Source organism: Bos grunniens, chromosome 2 (assembly GCF_055505025.1).
Source record: "Bos grunniens cultivar Pamir isolate PY7600 chromosome 2, Bosgru_T2T1.0, whole genome shotgun sequence".
NCBI classification, from domain to species: Eukaryota; Metazoa; Chordata; class Mammalia; order Artiodactyla; family Bovidae; genus Bos; species Bos grunniens.
This window is the reverse complement of record NC_141166.1, coordinates 40,149,180-40,163,973: the sequence shown is the minus strand read 5'-3', so window position 1 is coordinate 40,163,973 and position 14,794 is coordinate 40,149,180. Positions and strand designations below refer to the sequence as shown.

The following is a 14,794-nucleotide window of genomic DNA, read 5'->3' as shown; positions in this document are numbered from 1 at the left end:
AGTTTTTAGAATGCTGTTTCTTTCATGCCTTAAAAGCTAAGGAAGAAACTATAAAATACTGATAGATTCAGATCCATAAAAGTTTTTTTTTTTTTTTTTAACTTTTCCACTGATTCAGACATTTCAGATTAAGCCAAAAATAAAGTTGAAAAGATATTTTGGTATTTCTAGTAAAAAATATTTAATATTCTAAATAGAGATAGTGCTTTTTTTCCATAAATAAGAATTACTCAAACTCACCACAGTCCTTTGCTCATTCATACACTGGTCACAGGGCTAAAATCATTAATAATAGTAATAGGAAATAAAACAGTACAATTACTGTAACTAACATCTATTGAGCATTTCCCCTGAACCAGGTAGTTTCTCACTGCTTAGGTTTGTTAACTCACTTAAATTTTCCAACAAACTTTTGAGGGAGGTACTCTTATTTTCTCCATTTTTATGATTGAGGACATTAAGGGAAAGGAAGGCCTTTATGTAATCTCCCCAGAGTTACTCAGCGAGGAAGTGGCAGAACCGGAATTCAAACCCAGGCTTTCTTGCTTTAGATTGTGTGCCCCTTCATCTCTTCCCTCAAGAAGCAAGAATAAATTTTTAAAAGAAGTGATACTATTGGACAATACATGTATGCATTAATCAACCTTATTAATACACTAAAAATAATAACAGTAAGGACATGTCATCTTTGCTAAATGGACAATATTCTAAAATGTAATACCAACAAAAGCAAGCATGTAAGGAGATGCTTCAGCAAAATTATAAACAAGTTCAGGTTCAGTTTATAAATATCTGCAATAAGTCTTAAATTTGAACATATTTTTTAAAAAAAATTTTTGATTTAAAAATTTATTTTAAGGCAATATTCAATGATTTACATAAAAATACATGTTCAAGGATAATCATCCCAGTGATAACTCTTTGTTTCCAGAATGTTGTATCATATAATATATAGAAAGTATAGAAAATTAAATAATAAAACCCACCCAACCCTACATTTTTATTCAGTGTGTTTGTTTTTCATCCTTTAAAAAGTGTTATAATCAGTAAAAGGCCAATCTTATTTCAAAATAATTATGAGCAGACAAAATGGTGGGTAGAGGAATTTTGTTTGATTTTTATTCTCCTCTGTGATTTTATGCATTTGCAAAATTTTCTCTTGGAATATGTATTATAATAAAAATGTGACTAAATTTTTTTCCCCCTCCACGCAGGTTGTGGGATCCTAGTTCCCCTGCCATCAAAGCCAGGACCTGTGCAGTGGAAGAGCAGAGTCCTAACCACTGGATCACCAAGGAATTCCCAAGAATTTTTACATACATTTTTTCCCTTTGGGTTTCCAGAAAACATGAATAGAGAACATACATTTATTTGTACTTCCTGTTTAAAACCCTACTGAAATGAAAGAAAATGCATATCCACATTTTAAAAGAATCAAACTGCATCATACTGGAAAACAAACAAACAAAAAAACCCTGAGATCAGTACACTAAAATTTTTGAGAAATTCCTGGAATGTTAAAAATAGATACAATTGTAAACACACACAGACAGACACACAGATATAGACAGGCAAACACAGACACACTCACAGACACACACAGCAGCTGCACAACCACATATCCTAGCTTGTGATTAAAAAGCTTTAAAGAACTTAGAGAAATGATCAAAGCAATTACTTTACATAGATGATTAACCTCAAATTAATTAATTGATTTTAATGCTTTAGCTGCCTTTCCTGTAAATGCAGAGCAGCTAACAGCAGCAATCTTCATGCTCCCAGCATGAAGCCCTCCAAATTCGCTTCTAGAAACAGTAGGTGGTCTGCTCAAGAGAAGCTCAACCTGAAAGTACTGGAGCCCCAGGGAGAAGCAGAGCAGAGCCTCTGATCCTTCACTTCTCCCCAATAAAAACCAAGAAAGAACACAACATTAAAACAAGGAAAGATGGCTGTACTTAGAGATGGATAAACAGAACAACAACAACAACAAAAATAGTCCACCTCAAAATAAGGCTGTCCAATCTGCAATTTGGGGAATGTCGGGATAATAGCCTGTTTGTCCCCATATCTTTCTCTTACCAAGTAGGCTGACTGTTGTCCCCAGGCCCTTCATTGCATAGGATAATACACTTTGCAAAGAAGAAAAGGATTGCACTAACAGACCTTTCAACTGCCCATGAAGCCCACACCAGCTGTGTGTATCAATCAGTCTAGACAGCGGTGTCCAAACCTAATCTTGTATGAGACACCCAGGAGCCTGTTAAAAATGGAGATTCCTGAACGTGATCCTTAATATTGGGATTCAGCAGGTCTGACGTAAAGCCCCAGAAGGTGCCTTTTAACAAGCATGCCAGCTAATTTTGCAGATGGTCAGCTTATGATTTAGACAAAAACAAGCTAACAAGTAAATAAACAACAAGACATAAAATGAAACTTTGGCATAAATAAACAGATAATTTCTTCGGGACCAAGATTGACCTGAAATTGAGTTCCTTTATCATCTGGATCCTGTTTTTCACTTGTGAATGTGGATGATCAGAGCCTTTACCTAGTTTTCATTGATCTCAAGGATTGACAAGATGTTATTTGCAAAGACACTTGGTGGTTAAGCCATTTCATCAGCTTTGCACAAAGCTTTGTTTTTTTTCCCCTAATTATCAGTTTGTGAATAATCCTAACTAATTATTCCATGTTGACCCATAGTATAAGTGATTATAGCATTGTATGAGAAGAGTGACAAATATCCTGATGCTATCACAGTGATTTGCATAATTATTTTTTAATTTTACCTAGCATGCCAAAACATGTACTGTGACACATCAAAGATGTCCAGACATTTTGCCACATGTACCCTGGGACAAAACCTCCTCTGGCTCAGAAGTACTGCTGTAACACACAGTAAATTATTCTCAAGTTTTGGGAGGGGGCACAAACAAAGAAATGAAAATAAAAACTGGCTGGTAAAGTGTTTCTGGTTTTGTGATGCCTAAGGAATATGAAACAAAATTTGCAATAATACTATTGCCAAACATGAGAACAGATGATCAAAAGTGCCACATGATAGAATATCTGGACCTTGGGCAAGTGACTTGGTGTCTATTTCCTCATCTCTAAGAATGGACAACAGTAATACTATCTCACAGGGTTAATTGTAGAGATTATTTTAAGTACATAGAGGAGTCACTGGAATGTAGCAAAGCACTTATTAAATGCCGTCAGTATTATTACTGTTATTATTTTCTTGTTTGAGTAGGGTAGTATAACAGTTAATAATTCTAAATAATTTAATCAAAGCGGGGGCTTCCCTGGGGGCTCAGTGGTAAAGAATCCGCCTGCTAATGCAGAAGATACAGGTTCAATCCCTGGTACAGGAAGATCCCTGATGCTGCGGAGCAACTGAGCCCAAACACCGCAACTGTTGACTCAGTGCTCTAGAGCCTGGGAACTGCAGCTTCTGAGCCCACATGCTGCAGCTATTGAAGTCTGTGTGCCCTAGAGCCCATGCTCTGAAACAAGAGAAGCCACTGCAATGAGAAGCCCTCGAACTGCAACTAGAGAGTAGCCTTTACTTGCCACAATTAAAGACTGTGCAGCAATGAATACCCCGCACAGCCAAAAATAAATAAATTATTTAAAAATTTAATCAAACCAGATTTTAGAGAATAGTGACTATAGAGAGTCCTGTTTTGAAAAATAGCGTACCCCCCCTTAAATTTTTGGTAGAATAAGTGGAAAGTGAATTTTATTGGTAATTTTGCAGGTGTGTGTATATGTTATATAATTTAGATTTTGTTAATTTCAAAAAAGGACTTCCCTCGTGGCTCAGATGGTAGTCTGCCAGCAATGCGGGAGACCCGGGTTAGAACCCCAGGTCAGGAAGATCCCGCTGAGAAGGAAATGGCAACCCACTCCAGTACTCTTGCCTGGAAAATGCTATGCATGGAGAAAAGCACATCAAATTGTTTATAACACCTATCTGCACTATAAACAATAAAAAGAAGGATAGGAGTGAACTTTTTTTAGATATGTAGAATTAGAAATAAACCTTGTCTATTTCTAGTATTTTAGAGCTGTCCAGTCATTAGTAAGGCTCAGTGGTAAAGAATCCATCTGCCAATGCTGGAAACCCAGGAGACCTGGGTTCTGTCCCTGGGTGGGGAAGATCCCTGGAGGAGGAAATGGCAGCCCACTCCAGTATTCTTGCTTGGGAAATCCCAAGGCCAGAGGAGCCTAACAGGCTGTAGTCCACGGGGTCCTAAAGACCTGGACATGACTGAGCGACTGAGCATGCAGTCATTAGCAATCTACGTTTTAAAAGCAAACTCCGTTTTCACTTCGGCATTCCAATGAAAGCTAGCGGTAACACTTCAGACGCTCATTGTTAAGAGGACATGAGTGAATTTGTGTTTCATCTATGGGAATCATTCTTTGGAAATTTTATCAGATGCTGGGAGACTGAATATTCTTCAATTCAATGTCTGTGAAGCAGTCTCTGGCATCTTGAAGATTATGCCTCTAAGAAAAATAAAGAAAAAGACTTTGTCTCAAACGAAGGTGTTTACACACAGAAAAATATTAAAGAAAACTAGTTTTTTTTTTTTTTTTTTTTAATGCCTGGATCCAAAAATATAAAGATCCAAAAAAATTTTGACCTAGAGATTTCTGTTGGAGTAGAACCTCTCTCCGCCCCCGCGCCCCACAGGCACAGAATTAGTACAGTGGTTAAAGAGAAAGGCAATCAGAACTTTAGAGATGTAGGTACTGTTCAGCTCAGAGTCATGGATGGGGAATCCACCTGGCCTCCGAAACCTTTAACCACGCTGTTCCGGTCTCAGCGGCTGGTGGTCAGCCCGCGTCTGCACAGGAAGGAAAGTTCGGACACTCCTCAACGACCCAGGGTGCCCCTAGAGACAAGGCATCGGGACGTGGGACAGAGTGGAGGGAGGCAGAGACAGTACGAGTTGCGGGTGGCAGCAGCGGCGCTCCGGATCCGTCGCCCTCGGGTTCCCTTGAGCTGCGGGACAGAGTGACTCGGAAGAGGAGCGCAAGCGCCTTCCTGCCGCTCCAGCAGCCGCGCGGGGGGCGCGCGCGCATCCACCTGGCGCAGGGCCAGCGAGCTAAAGCCGGGACTCTAGCAGCTCAGCCTGAAGTACCGACCAAAGCGAGAGCCTCCGAGAGGCAAGACTCAACCCCAAACGCACGCGGTGCGGACAGCCTGGTCCAGGGCATCCCAGCCGGTAGCCTCGAACCCGACTCGCAGTTGCGCCGTGTTCCCAGTGACAAGTTTGCCTCGCGCCGGCCAAGTTGCGAGTGTGGAGCTTATCCCGGGCTCCGGGAAGAATGTTCCAGTTCCTGGCTCGGGCTGGTTTGGGTATGGCCGGGCCAGGGGCCTCGCTGCATTTCTGGGGGTGGCTGTTGCTCGGCTGCTGCATTCTCGCCGGAGCCCAGGTAAGAGCCAGTGCCCGGAGGCACCTGCTTCCCGGAGCCACCCACCGGAACCCGGCGTTAGGGCCGAACGCCGGGACTTGGCTGAGGCCAAGGTGCGCGCATCCTTACACATCCACGCACTAACGCACACAGAGGCAGACAGAGAGACAGACAGACACGCACACACAGAGGTGCACCCGGCAAATTTGACAGGCATATAGTGGAGCTGCAGAGATATCCTTTAGGCGAATGATGTCCTGGGGTGGTATTCCGGCCAGCATCTTGGCATCTGCTGTCAGAGGATATTTAGGAACCACGGCTTTTTGGATAGGTAGAGTGAGATTGAGAGGTGAGGAACTTTTCTTACTGTTAGATTTCTTGGTTCCCTGTTTAATTAAATTGTTTTTTGTCTGCTGGCAATTTACCGTCCGTTTTGAGAACTTAAATTTCTAGGGTTGTTTGAGACCACTGCCTGAAAGGATAACTGGATCTCGCTAATACAGAATCATGCATCATTAAAGCGAGGAAACTAGATAGAAAAATATACGTAACTTGTTAAAGTTGAGTTGTTCGTTTTTAAAATAAGTGGCAATTGTCATTTTCGGACTGCTAGTATCCTTCAGAGAGTTTCTGGGTGATCTTTCACAAAGGAGCCTCTCTAATGTACAAGTCATAATTCATCCTCACATTGTTTTGAATCAAATAAATTATAGGATTTACACTGAGCTTTTCAGACGAGCTAGAAAGAGATGCTTGTAGTGTTGAGTGGAATGCAGTTTAAGGGCCCTGTGACCGAATGACTCAAACCAACGTTATTTCTCTCTTTTATTCGGAAGGGGGCGCATTTGACCGTCAAATAAAGCCCCCAATTAGTTAAGGCATTATGCACGGATACTGTCTAAACTTAATACTATGTTCTTGGTTTTCAAACGGCCAGTTAAAATTTCAGTTATTCTAAACGTGCAGTTTTTTTGTTTATTTTTTTGCCCTGCTGATATGACCAGGATAGTTCACGTGAAATAAATCTGTTAAAAAAAAAAAATCAAACGAGGTGCGCTGTCATTGAGCAATTAAATTGTCAATGAATGCTCAAAAGTAGAGTATGCTCATACATGAAAAATTTCACCCAGATAACAGAAAGAATGTGAAAGAATGAAAAAAACTAAGAATTTGGTGACAGTGATAGAACTCGGGTGATCTCTAATGTTTCTGTCTCATAAGGTATTTGGATAATGTGCTTGAAAACGCAGCTTCCTTATATAAGGGGCAAATGACTTCTAACCATTTATTTTATTCAATGTCCCAGATTAATTTTTCTAAGGAAATGGAGAGACATTGTTTAACACAACAAAGAAAAAAAATCACTATGCTACCATGGGAAGGATATTTCCTTTTAGCTTTAGAAAACTCAGGACATTGAACACTTTTTCTATAATTTTAAGTCAAAGCTTCTCAACGTTTTGGGCCATGTAAGTCTTTGTTATGGGAACTGACTTGTCCGTTGTAGGATATTTAGTAGAATCTCTGTCCTCTTTACACTAGATCCAGTTGCAACCCCCTACCCCTGCCCGGCTGTGACAACCAAAAATGTGTCCAGATACTGCACATGGTCCTTTGGGAGGCAGAATTGCCTCTGGTTGAGACCCGTTGCTTAACAATGATTTCCATTTATGTTTATAGATTGAGTTATGTAAAATGACAGTTTGTGATAATATTTACATTTTTGGCACTTTAAACAAAATTTGAAGGTTACATTAAAGAGATTTGCATAGACACATTGACACCTTGTTTGGTCTTCAGTTTCTTCATTCCCAGCCAAGACATATATTTAAAAGTTTTAATATATTGATAGAACAACAGAGGGAACTCATCTAAGCAGAATTAGCTTGTGGCTTGTATATAATAAATGCTTAGTATCTGGGAAACACTGGATTGCATTACAAAATAGATAACATAGGCCAGTTCTTTCAGTTGTTTTGAATAACTCTGTGGTCTTTAGTTGGTGAAGCTACCCCCCACCCCCTCCTTTCCCTCAGATCAGTTCAGAGGCCATGAATTCATGCATCCAGCATCATTGCAGAGCCCAGCAATACATTTCCCAGTCACATTTTCACATGGCAATGAGGACGACTGTATTAATGTCTGTAATTTTTCTTTACTGTTAGTGAATCCTGGAAACAGACTGAGAATAGGGGTACAGATGTTTATTGGAGGGTAATGCCTGAGAAAGATAACAGGGTGAGGAAGCAGGGTAGCACAAGGAGAGTCTCAGACTGGGATGCAAGCCTGACAAAGTCTTGGCCAACCCCATGGAGAAGTAGTAAGCAGTTTGGAATCCCCTATGACAATTAGCATGGTGGCTTTGGGTGTTAGCTTCTCCATAAGGTACCACCTTTGGAGTGGTATCACTCCATTGACTAAGGTAATTTGTATTTCTTTCATTCCAAGAAAATCTGTCTTTTTTGAGCCCGCAGGGAACTCAAGTCTCTAATTATTTACTCCAGTTTTAATTAAAAAAAATGTCATTCTATTCTAAGGGGCAGAGGTGGCTGTTCTGGATACGAATTATACAGTGGAACTCATATCTGGTCACAAAGCTGGAGAGAAGAGAGCTGCTGGCAAAGCATATATCTAAAAGAGTTGGGTGTTTCTAGAACTCTCCTGTCTTAGTCACTGACAAGCAGAATTCAATAAACATAATCTTTTAATCCTTTAACTGCAACTTTTTATCACTATATGAGTGGAAGAGTGTTATATCTTTAAAGGTCAGAGTCTTGAGATTGGGCTATCCTGTATATTAATATTTTAGGCTGTAGGCAGCATTCTTTCACAAAAGATGCAGAGCCAGCTTGACTAAGCATGGGCAACAGAGCACAAAGGTTAAAGAAAAAGAAACAGATCCACTATGGAGTCAGATGTGTTCTTCCCTATTACAAATGGTCCTTTGCACAGGAAACATTGCTAAAATGTATTTTTCTAAATGTACTGCTTTGTTTTGGATGTAGTTGTTGCTTTTGGAGTAACAGACACTGAATATGAAAACTGCTCTTTTGGTTTAAATACACTGTGATTTTTAATGTCCCTTTATGGTAAAGAACACGTGTTTCCAAAACATAGGTGGAAGAGAAAACAATATAAAAGATGAACATTTTCTTACTTTCACTTGATGAAATAACTAAAGATCAATTTAACAGATCATCAGTTAGCACATGCTAATCAAACTTACCTCCTGGTTAAACCGGCCACATTTTTTTTTTTAGAACAAAATTATCTTTAGAAGCTGTAGTTTACATGACGATTATGTTCCTGAAAAGGTTATCCCAGTAAAAAGGCTACATCTGTACAAAAGGAAACAAAAATAAATGTGTTCAGGTAAAAACAGTACACAGTGTGATTTGAAATGTCCGTGTTTAATAACTGAGGTCAGATTTCTTTCAATCAAATTTATAGTTCTGAAACTTGGTCATGGGTTACCCAGTGTTTTCTGGGATTAAAGTAAAAGAAAGTAACTATTGAATTGGAAAAACAGCCAGGAAAAACAAAACAAAAAACCAAAACAATTTGAATGGTGCCTGACTGTTTCTAGAGAATATTGGAAGAAGTCAGGTTTTCCTCCCTGCCCACTCAGGTGACTCATCTCTTTCCATTTTGTTCTCCCTTTTTGATAAGGGAGATTTTATGGCAAACTTTTAGTGTAGCTGCCTTTAACTCACAATCTGCATTGTGTTAGTCTATTAGCTAAATGATGGTGTGTATCCCAATCCAAAAAATTCATTTTGATTATTTTCTCCTTTCATGTTAAAATAAATGTGAACTCGCTAAGTTGTATCCGACTCTTTGCAACCCCATGGACTTTGCTCATCAGACTCCTCTGTCCATGGGATTTCCCAGGCAAGAATACTGGAGTGGGTTGCTATTTCCTTCTCCAGGGGATCTTCCAGACCCAGGGATCAAACTTGTGTCTCTTGCGTTGGCAGGCAGATTCTTTACCTCTAGCCACAGGGAAGCCCATGAATACTATGCAGAAATATTTAAGACTATATACCTATTTACTTATCTACTCTGCATTACCTGATTTCAAGCTTTATTACAAAACTACCGTAATCAAAACTGCAGAATTCTGGCATAAAAACAGGCACATAGACCAATGGAGCAGAATCAAGAGCCCAGAAATAACTCTTTGACAAGAGAGCCATGAATACCTACTGGGGAAAGGACAGTCTCTTCAATAAATGGTGTTAGGAAAATGGGATTCATATACAAATGAATAAAATTAGATCCCCATTTTATACTACTCACAAAAATTAACTCCAAATGGATTAATGACTTAAATTTAAGACTCTAAACTTACTAGAAGAAAACAGGGGTAAAGTTTCTTGACATTGATCTTGGCAGTTATTTTTTGGATATAACATCAAAATGCAAGCAACAAAACAGAAAATAAACAACCGGGATGACCTCAATCTAAAAAGCTTCTGCACAGCAAAAGAAATAATAGGTACATGAAAAGATTCTCAACATGATTAATAATGAGGGCAATATACCTCAAAACCGAAATGAGGTATCCACCTCACACTTGTTAGAATGGCTATCATCAAAAAGACAAGAGACAAGATTTGGAGAGGATGAGGAGAAAAGGGAACACTTGTGCACTATTGGTGGGAATGTAAATCTTTAAAACCACTCTGGAAAAAGTATAAGTTCCTCAAAAAATAAAAATAGAACTACTGTATGATCTGGCAGTCTCACTTCTAGATAATACCCAAAGGGAGTGAAATCACTATCTCAAAGGTTAGGTGTCCCTCTTGTTTATTGCAGCATTGCTTACAATTGCCAAGACATGGGAACAATCTAAGTGTCTGTGAAGGGATGGATAAATAAAGAAAATGTGATGCGCACACACAGAGGAATATGATCCATCCATAAAGAAGAGGGAATCTTTCCTTTTGTGCAACATGGATTGACTTTAAGGCCATTATTCTTAGTGAAATAAGTAAGAGACAAATACTGTATGTTCTCATTTGTATGGAACCTAAAAAGGCTGAACTCAGAGAGAGTAGAATTAGTGGCAGCCAGGCCTTGGGGAGTGGGAGAAATGAGGGGACATTGGTCAAAGGGTTTAAACTTCTAGCTATAGGGTGACTGAGTTCTGGGGATCTAGTGTGTAATATGGTGACTATAATTAACAGTACTTTATTATATACTCAAAAATTGTTGAGAGAGTAGATCTTAAATGTTATCATCACACACACGTTAAAGGTAATTATGGGGGGGAGGTGTTAGCTAATCTTATTGTGGTAGACATTTCACAATATGTAAATGTATCAAATCACTACATAGTACACCGTAAACTTAATTTATGTTGTCTGTAAGTAATACCTCAATAAAACTGGAGGGAAAAAGGCAAAAATTCAACTAGAAACCATTTGGAGTAACTCTCTTATTTCATAGATGAGTAAACCAAAACCCCCAAACATGGAATGATTGTCCAGTTTCACTGGTAATTTTTCAGTAGAGCTAAAAAGAATCTTCTAGTCCATTTCTCCTTTTTATGTGCCATAATTGACATATTGTAAGCCATGGACGGAGGAGCCTGGTAGGCTGCAGCCCATGGGGTTGCAAAGAGTCGGACATGACTGAGCAACTTCACTTTCACTTTTCACTTTCATGCATTGGAGAAGGAAATGGTAACCCACTCCAGTATTCTTGCCTGGAGAATCCCAGGGACGGGGGAGCCTGGTGGGCTGCCGTCTATGGGGTTGCACAGAGTCGGACACAACTGAAGCGACTTAGCAGCAGCAGCAGCAGCAAGAGGACTAATAAAATGCTGGGTCTTTGTAACATTCCAGGAAATTTTCAATATGTTTATTATTTTTTCTGATTATATTACATAGGGTGACCTAATTAAAATTTTCTATAACTTTTTAATTTTTTAAAAATGGCTTTTTTTTCCTTTAGGCTAAGCAGGTAAAATATGATTATTCTCAAATCTTACACATTGATGGATTATGAATTTTGATTCAGATAAAGAACTATTTCTTTAGAACTAGTTCTATAAAGAACTATATCAAGGTAGCTTGGTATCAAAGTAATTTTTAATTATATTAGAAGGTGAAATAATGAAAGATTGTGTCATGGCTTAAAAAAATAGTGGCATGTGTTTCTCTGTTTGTATTTTGTTCATATCTACAGCTGGATTCTGATGGCACCATCACTATAGAGGAGCAGATTGTCCTTGTGCTGAAAGCTAAAGTGCAGTGTGAGCTCAACATCACAGCCCAGCTCCAGGAAGGAGGTAAAGATGTGGAAGAAACTGTGCCCCCCGTGTGTCCCACCCAAATCCTCACAAAGATTGTGAATCTCCTCCTTACTGAGTGTTAGGGAGTTTCTCATCAGTCATTCCATGTTTGTGTGTGGAGAGGTGTGTGGCAGAATAACGCTATTTTCATCTCTTTCACCATCATCTCTTCCCTCCCTGTGGATGAGTGACTTGCCTGGTTTGTGAGTTTGGGAATAGACCAGGCAGGTATATGCCAGCCTCTTCCTCAGACATGTCTTTGGGATCCGTCTGTTTGCAGAGAGCATGCATATTGTTTTGCCCTTGACTGTGCAGTAAGCTTCAAGGAGCTTCAAGGTGTTCATCTGCAGTTTTAGTAGGTAAAATTCAAAGGAGTCAATAGGCAAGCCGACTGATGCATACATAGACTATGTTCTCCAAAAACTTTCTTCTCAATAAAGTGATTATTTTATCTTCATCTGCCGACTCCTTATGTAATTTTTCAATTAGTTCCAAGTGGTAAACTATAAAAACAAAGCTACAAAACTGCTGACAAGTTTGTGGTGATGTTGGTGGTCTCAGGCGTCTCTCCTGTTGCAGCTGGGGACCTGTGGTTTGTGTTCCTTGGGGTCTGGTGGTCACTCACAGTTCTCATTAGGGCCATTGGATAAAGTCATTTACTGAATTGAGTAGTATGAAAATTACAATGTTGTAAATAGGGAAATGCCTTGTCTTGATAGTTGAATGATTCAGAGACATTTTTTTAAAAACAGAGGTGGTGTTTACTGAGTTCCCTAAATCTGCATGCAGTAGATGATGTCCTTAAAGCTGTGCTTTAAAAAGATATGTGATTGATTTTGCAGTTGGTTATGATCAGAGAATGTGGTCTGCATGATATTAATTTTCAAAAATGTGCTGAGACTTACTTGCTTCTATTGGGGTCAATTTTGATAAATGTTTCATGTGGTCTTCAAAAGAATGTGTACTGTTCGGTTTCTGAGCACAGTGTTTTATAATATCCACTAGGTTAAGCTTATTGGTTGTGTGGCTCATGTATTCTGTATCTATGAGTTCTCATCTATTTGACTTATTCTTTTCTGATATATATATCTTAAAATAGCCTACAATGATGATGAACTTTTTGCTTCATATATTTAGAAAATATGTTATTGGGTGTATACAAATTGAGAAATGTTATATTTCCTGGTAAGTCAAACCTTCTATTGATGTGAAGCATCTTTCTTTGTTTCTACTTTACTTTTGCTTTAAATACTAACTAAATACTAAAATTATTATATTAAAATAACAATATTTAATAAATAACTTAGTTCTTTCTCTCTTGTTTGATATTTGCCTTGCACACCTTTTTCCATCCTTAAAAATCTTTAATTATGGTACAATGCACATAATATTAAACTAATCATCTTAAATATTTTAAGCATACAGCTCAGTAATGTTAAGTATATTCACATTGTTATGTTAAACTAATAGCCGGAAATTTTTCGTTTTGCAAAACTGACACTCTAACTCAGCAATTCCTTATCTTTTCCTATTTATTTATTAAACTTCTCTGTGTACTTATACTTCGGGAGTTTCATTTATAAACAAGACACAGGTGGGATTTTTCTTGTTATCCATTTTGATAGACTTTGTCTATAATTAAAGAATTTAGCCAATTGCATTAATTATGATTATGAATACACTGTATTTGAATTTACCATCTGTCTGGGCTTTTCATTTTACCAGCTCTTCCTATAATTCTTTCTACTCTCTACTTCCACCTTGTGTTGGCTTCTTTTAAATTGATTGAGGCTTTTTTCCTTATTTCATCCTCCCTCTCCCTACTAGTTTGGAAGGTATATGTTATATTTAATTCTTTAGTGATTAGCCTAGAATTTTTCATGTTATATTAAAGAAAGTTTAAAGTTATCAATAATTTCCCTCTATCAAATAGTATAAGCATTTTAAAATACCTTAACTGCTTCCAAATTATATGCTGTTATCTTAGTGTTTTATATTAAGTGTAAGTTTGTATAATTTTTCTTCTTCCTAAAATACATCTTTTTAAGAGGTTTCCTTACACTGGAATCTACTTATAATGATACTTACTATAAGTAGTATCACTACTTCTGGGCTTCCCCAGTGGTTCAGTGGTAAAGAATCCATGGGCAGTGTGGGAGATGCAAGAGATGCAGGTTCGATCCCTGGGTCAGGAAGATCCCCTGGAGGACGGCATGGCAACCCACTTCAGTATTCTTTCTGGGAAAATCCTGTGGACAGAGGAGCCTGGCAGACTACAGTCCCTAGGACTGCAAAGAGTTGACCACAACTGAAGCGACTGAGCACGCATGAACACATAGTGAACTCTGTATTTTGTTTGTTTGACAAGGTATTAATTTCAATCTCAGTCTTCAGAGATATTTTTTCTGGGCTAATGATCTTTGGATGAGAATTATTTACTTTTAGCTCCTAAAGACTTTATTTTTCCACTGTGGCTTCCATTGTTATTGTTGGAAAATTTTGTTGGTCATTAGTTTTTCTTATTAGCTCCTTTTCAGAGTTTCTCTTTGATTTTGGTGTTCCGCAATTTCATAGTGTGTCTAGGTATGGGTTCACTTGATTTCTGGAGTCTAAGGATCTGTGTCTTTATTCAGTGGTGGGAATGTTTTGTTATTTTGTCTTTGAAAATTTGCTTTTCCTCATTTTCCTATTTTCTCCTTCTGGAACTTTAAGTAGATAAATGAGGGAGCTTCTCCCATTACCCTTTGTATCTTCCTGTCTTGCATGTTTTCCTTTTCTTTGTTTTTCTACTGCTGTTTTGGTAATTTCTTCAAATATATTTTCTAATTCATCAACTCTTTTTTGAGCTTTGTCTAAAGGCTCTTTAATCCATCAAGTTAATTTTTATTATTCTGTTTTTCAGTTTTGAAGTCTATTTAATTTTGATAGTTTTTTAATCTTAAATATAATTTTAATCTTTCTTTTTTTCTCACTAGACATATTTTATATTCTGCATTTGATATTAAGATAACCATAGACTTTGCTTGTCAATACTGACTACCACACATGGGGGCTTATTTCCTTATGTGT

At 38.2% G+C, this 14,794-nt stretch overlaps 1 protein-coding gene across 1 annotated transcript in view; it reads left to right on the top strand.

Annotated features, from left to right (window-relative positions):
* Positions 1 to 5,079: 5,079 nt before the first annotated feature.
* PTH2R (parathyroid hormone 2 receptor) overlaps positions 5,080 to 14,794 on the top strand; it is an 84,588-nt gene continuing 74,873 nt past the window's right edge. The window contains exons 1-2 of the mRNA XM_086342924.1: positions 5,080 to 5,448; positions 11,620 to 11,722. Coding sequence (XP_086199050.1) covers positions 5,341 to 5,448; positions 11,620 to 11,722 — 211 coding nt within the window. The 5' untranslated portion in view covers positions 5,080 to 5,340. The remainder of the gene's footprint in view (positions 5,449 to 11,619; positions 11,723 to 14,794) is intronic.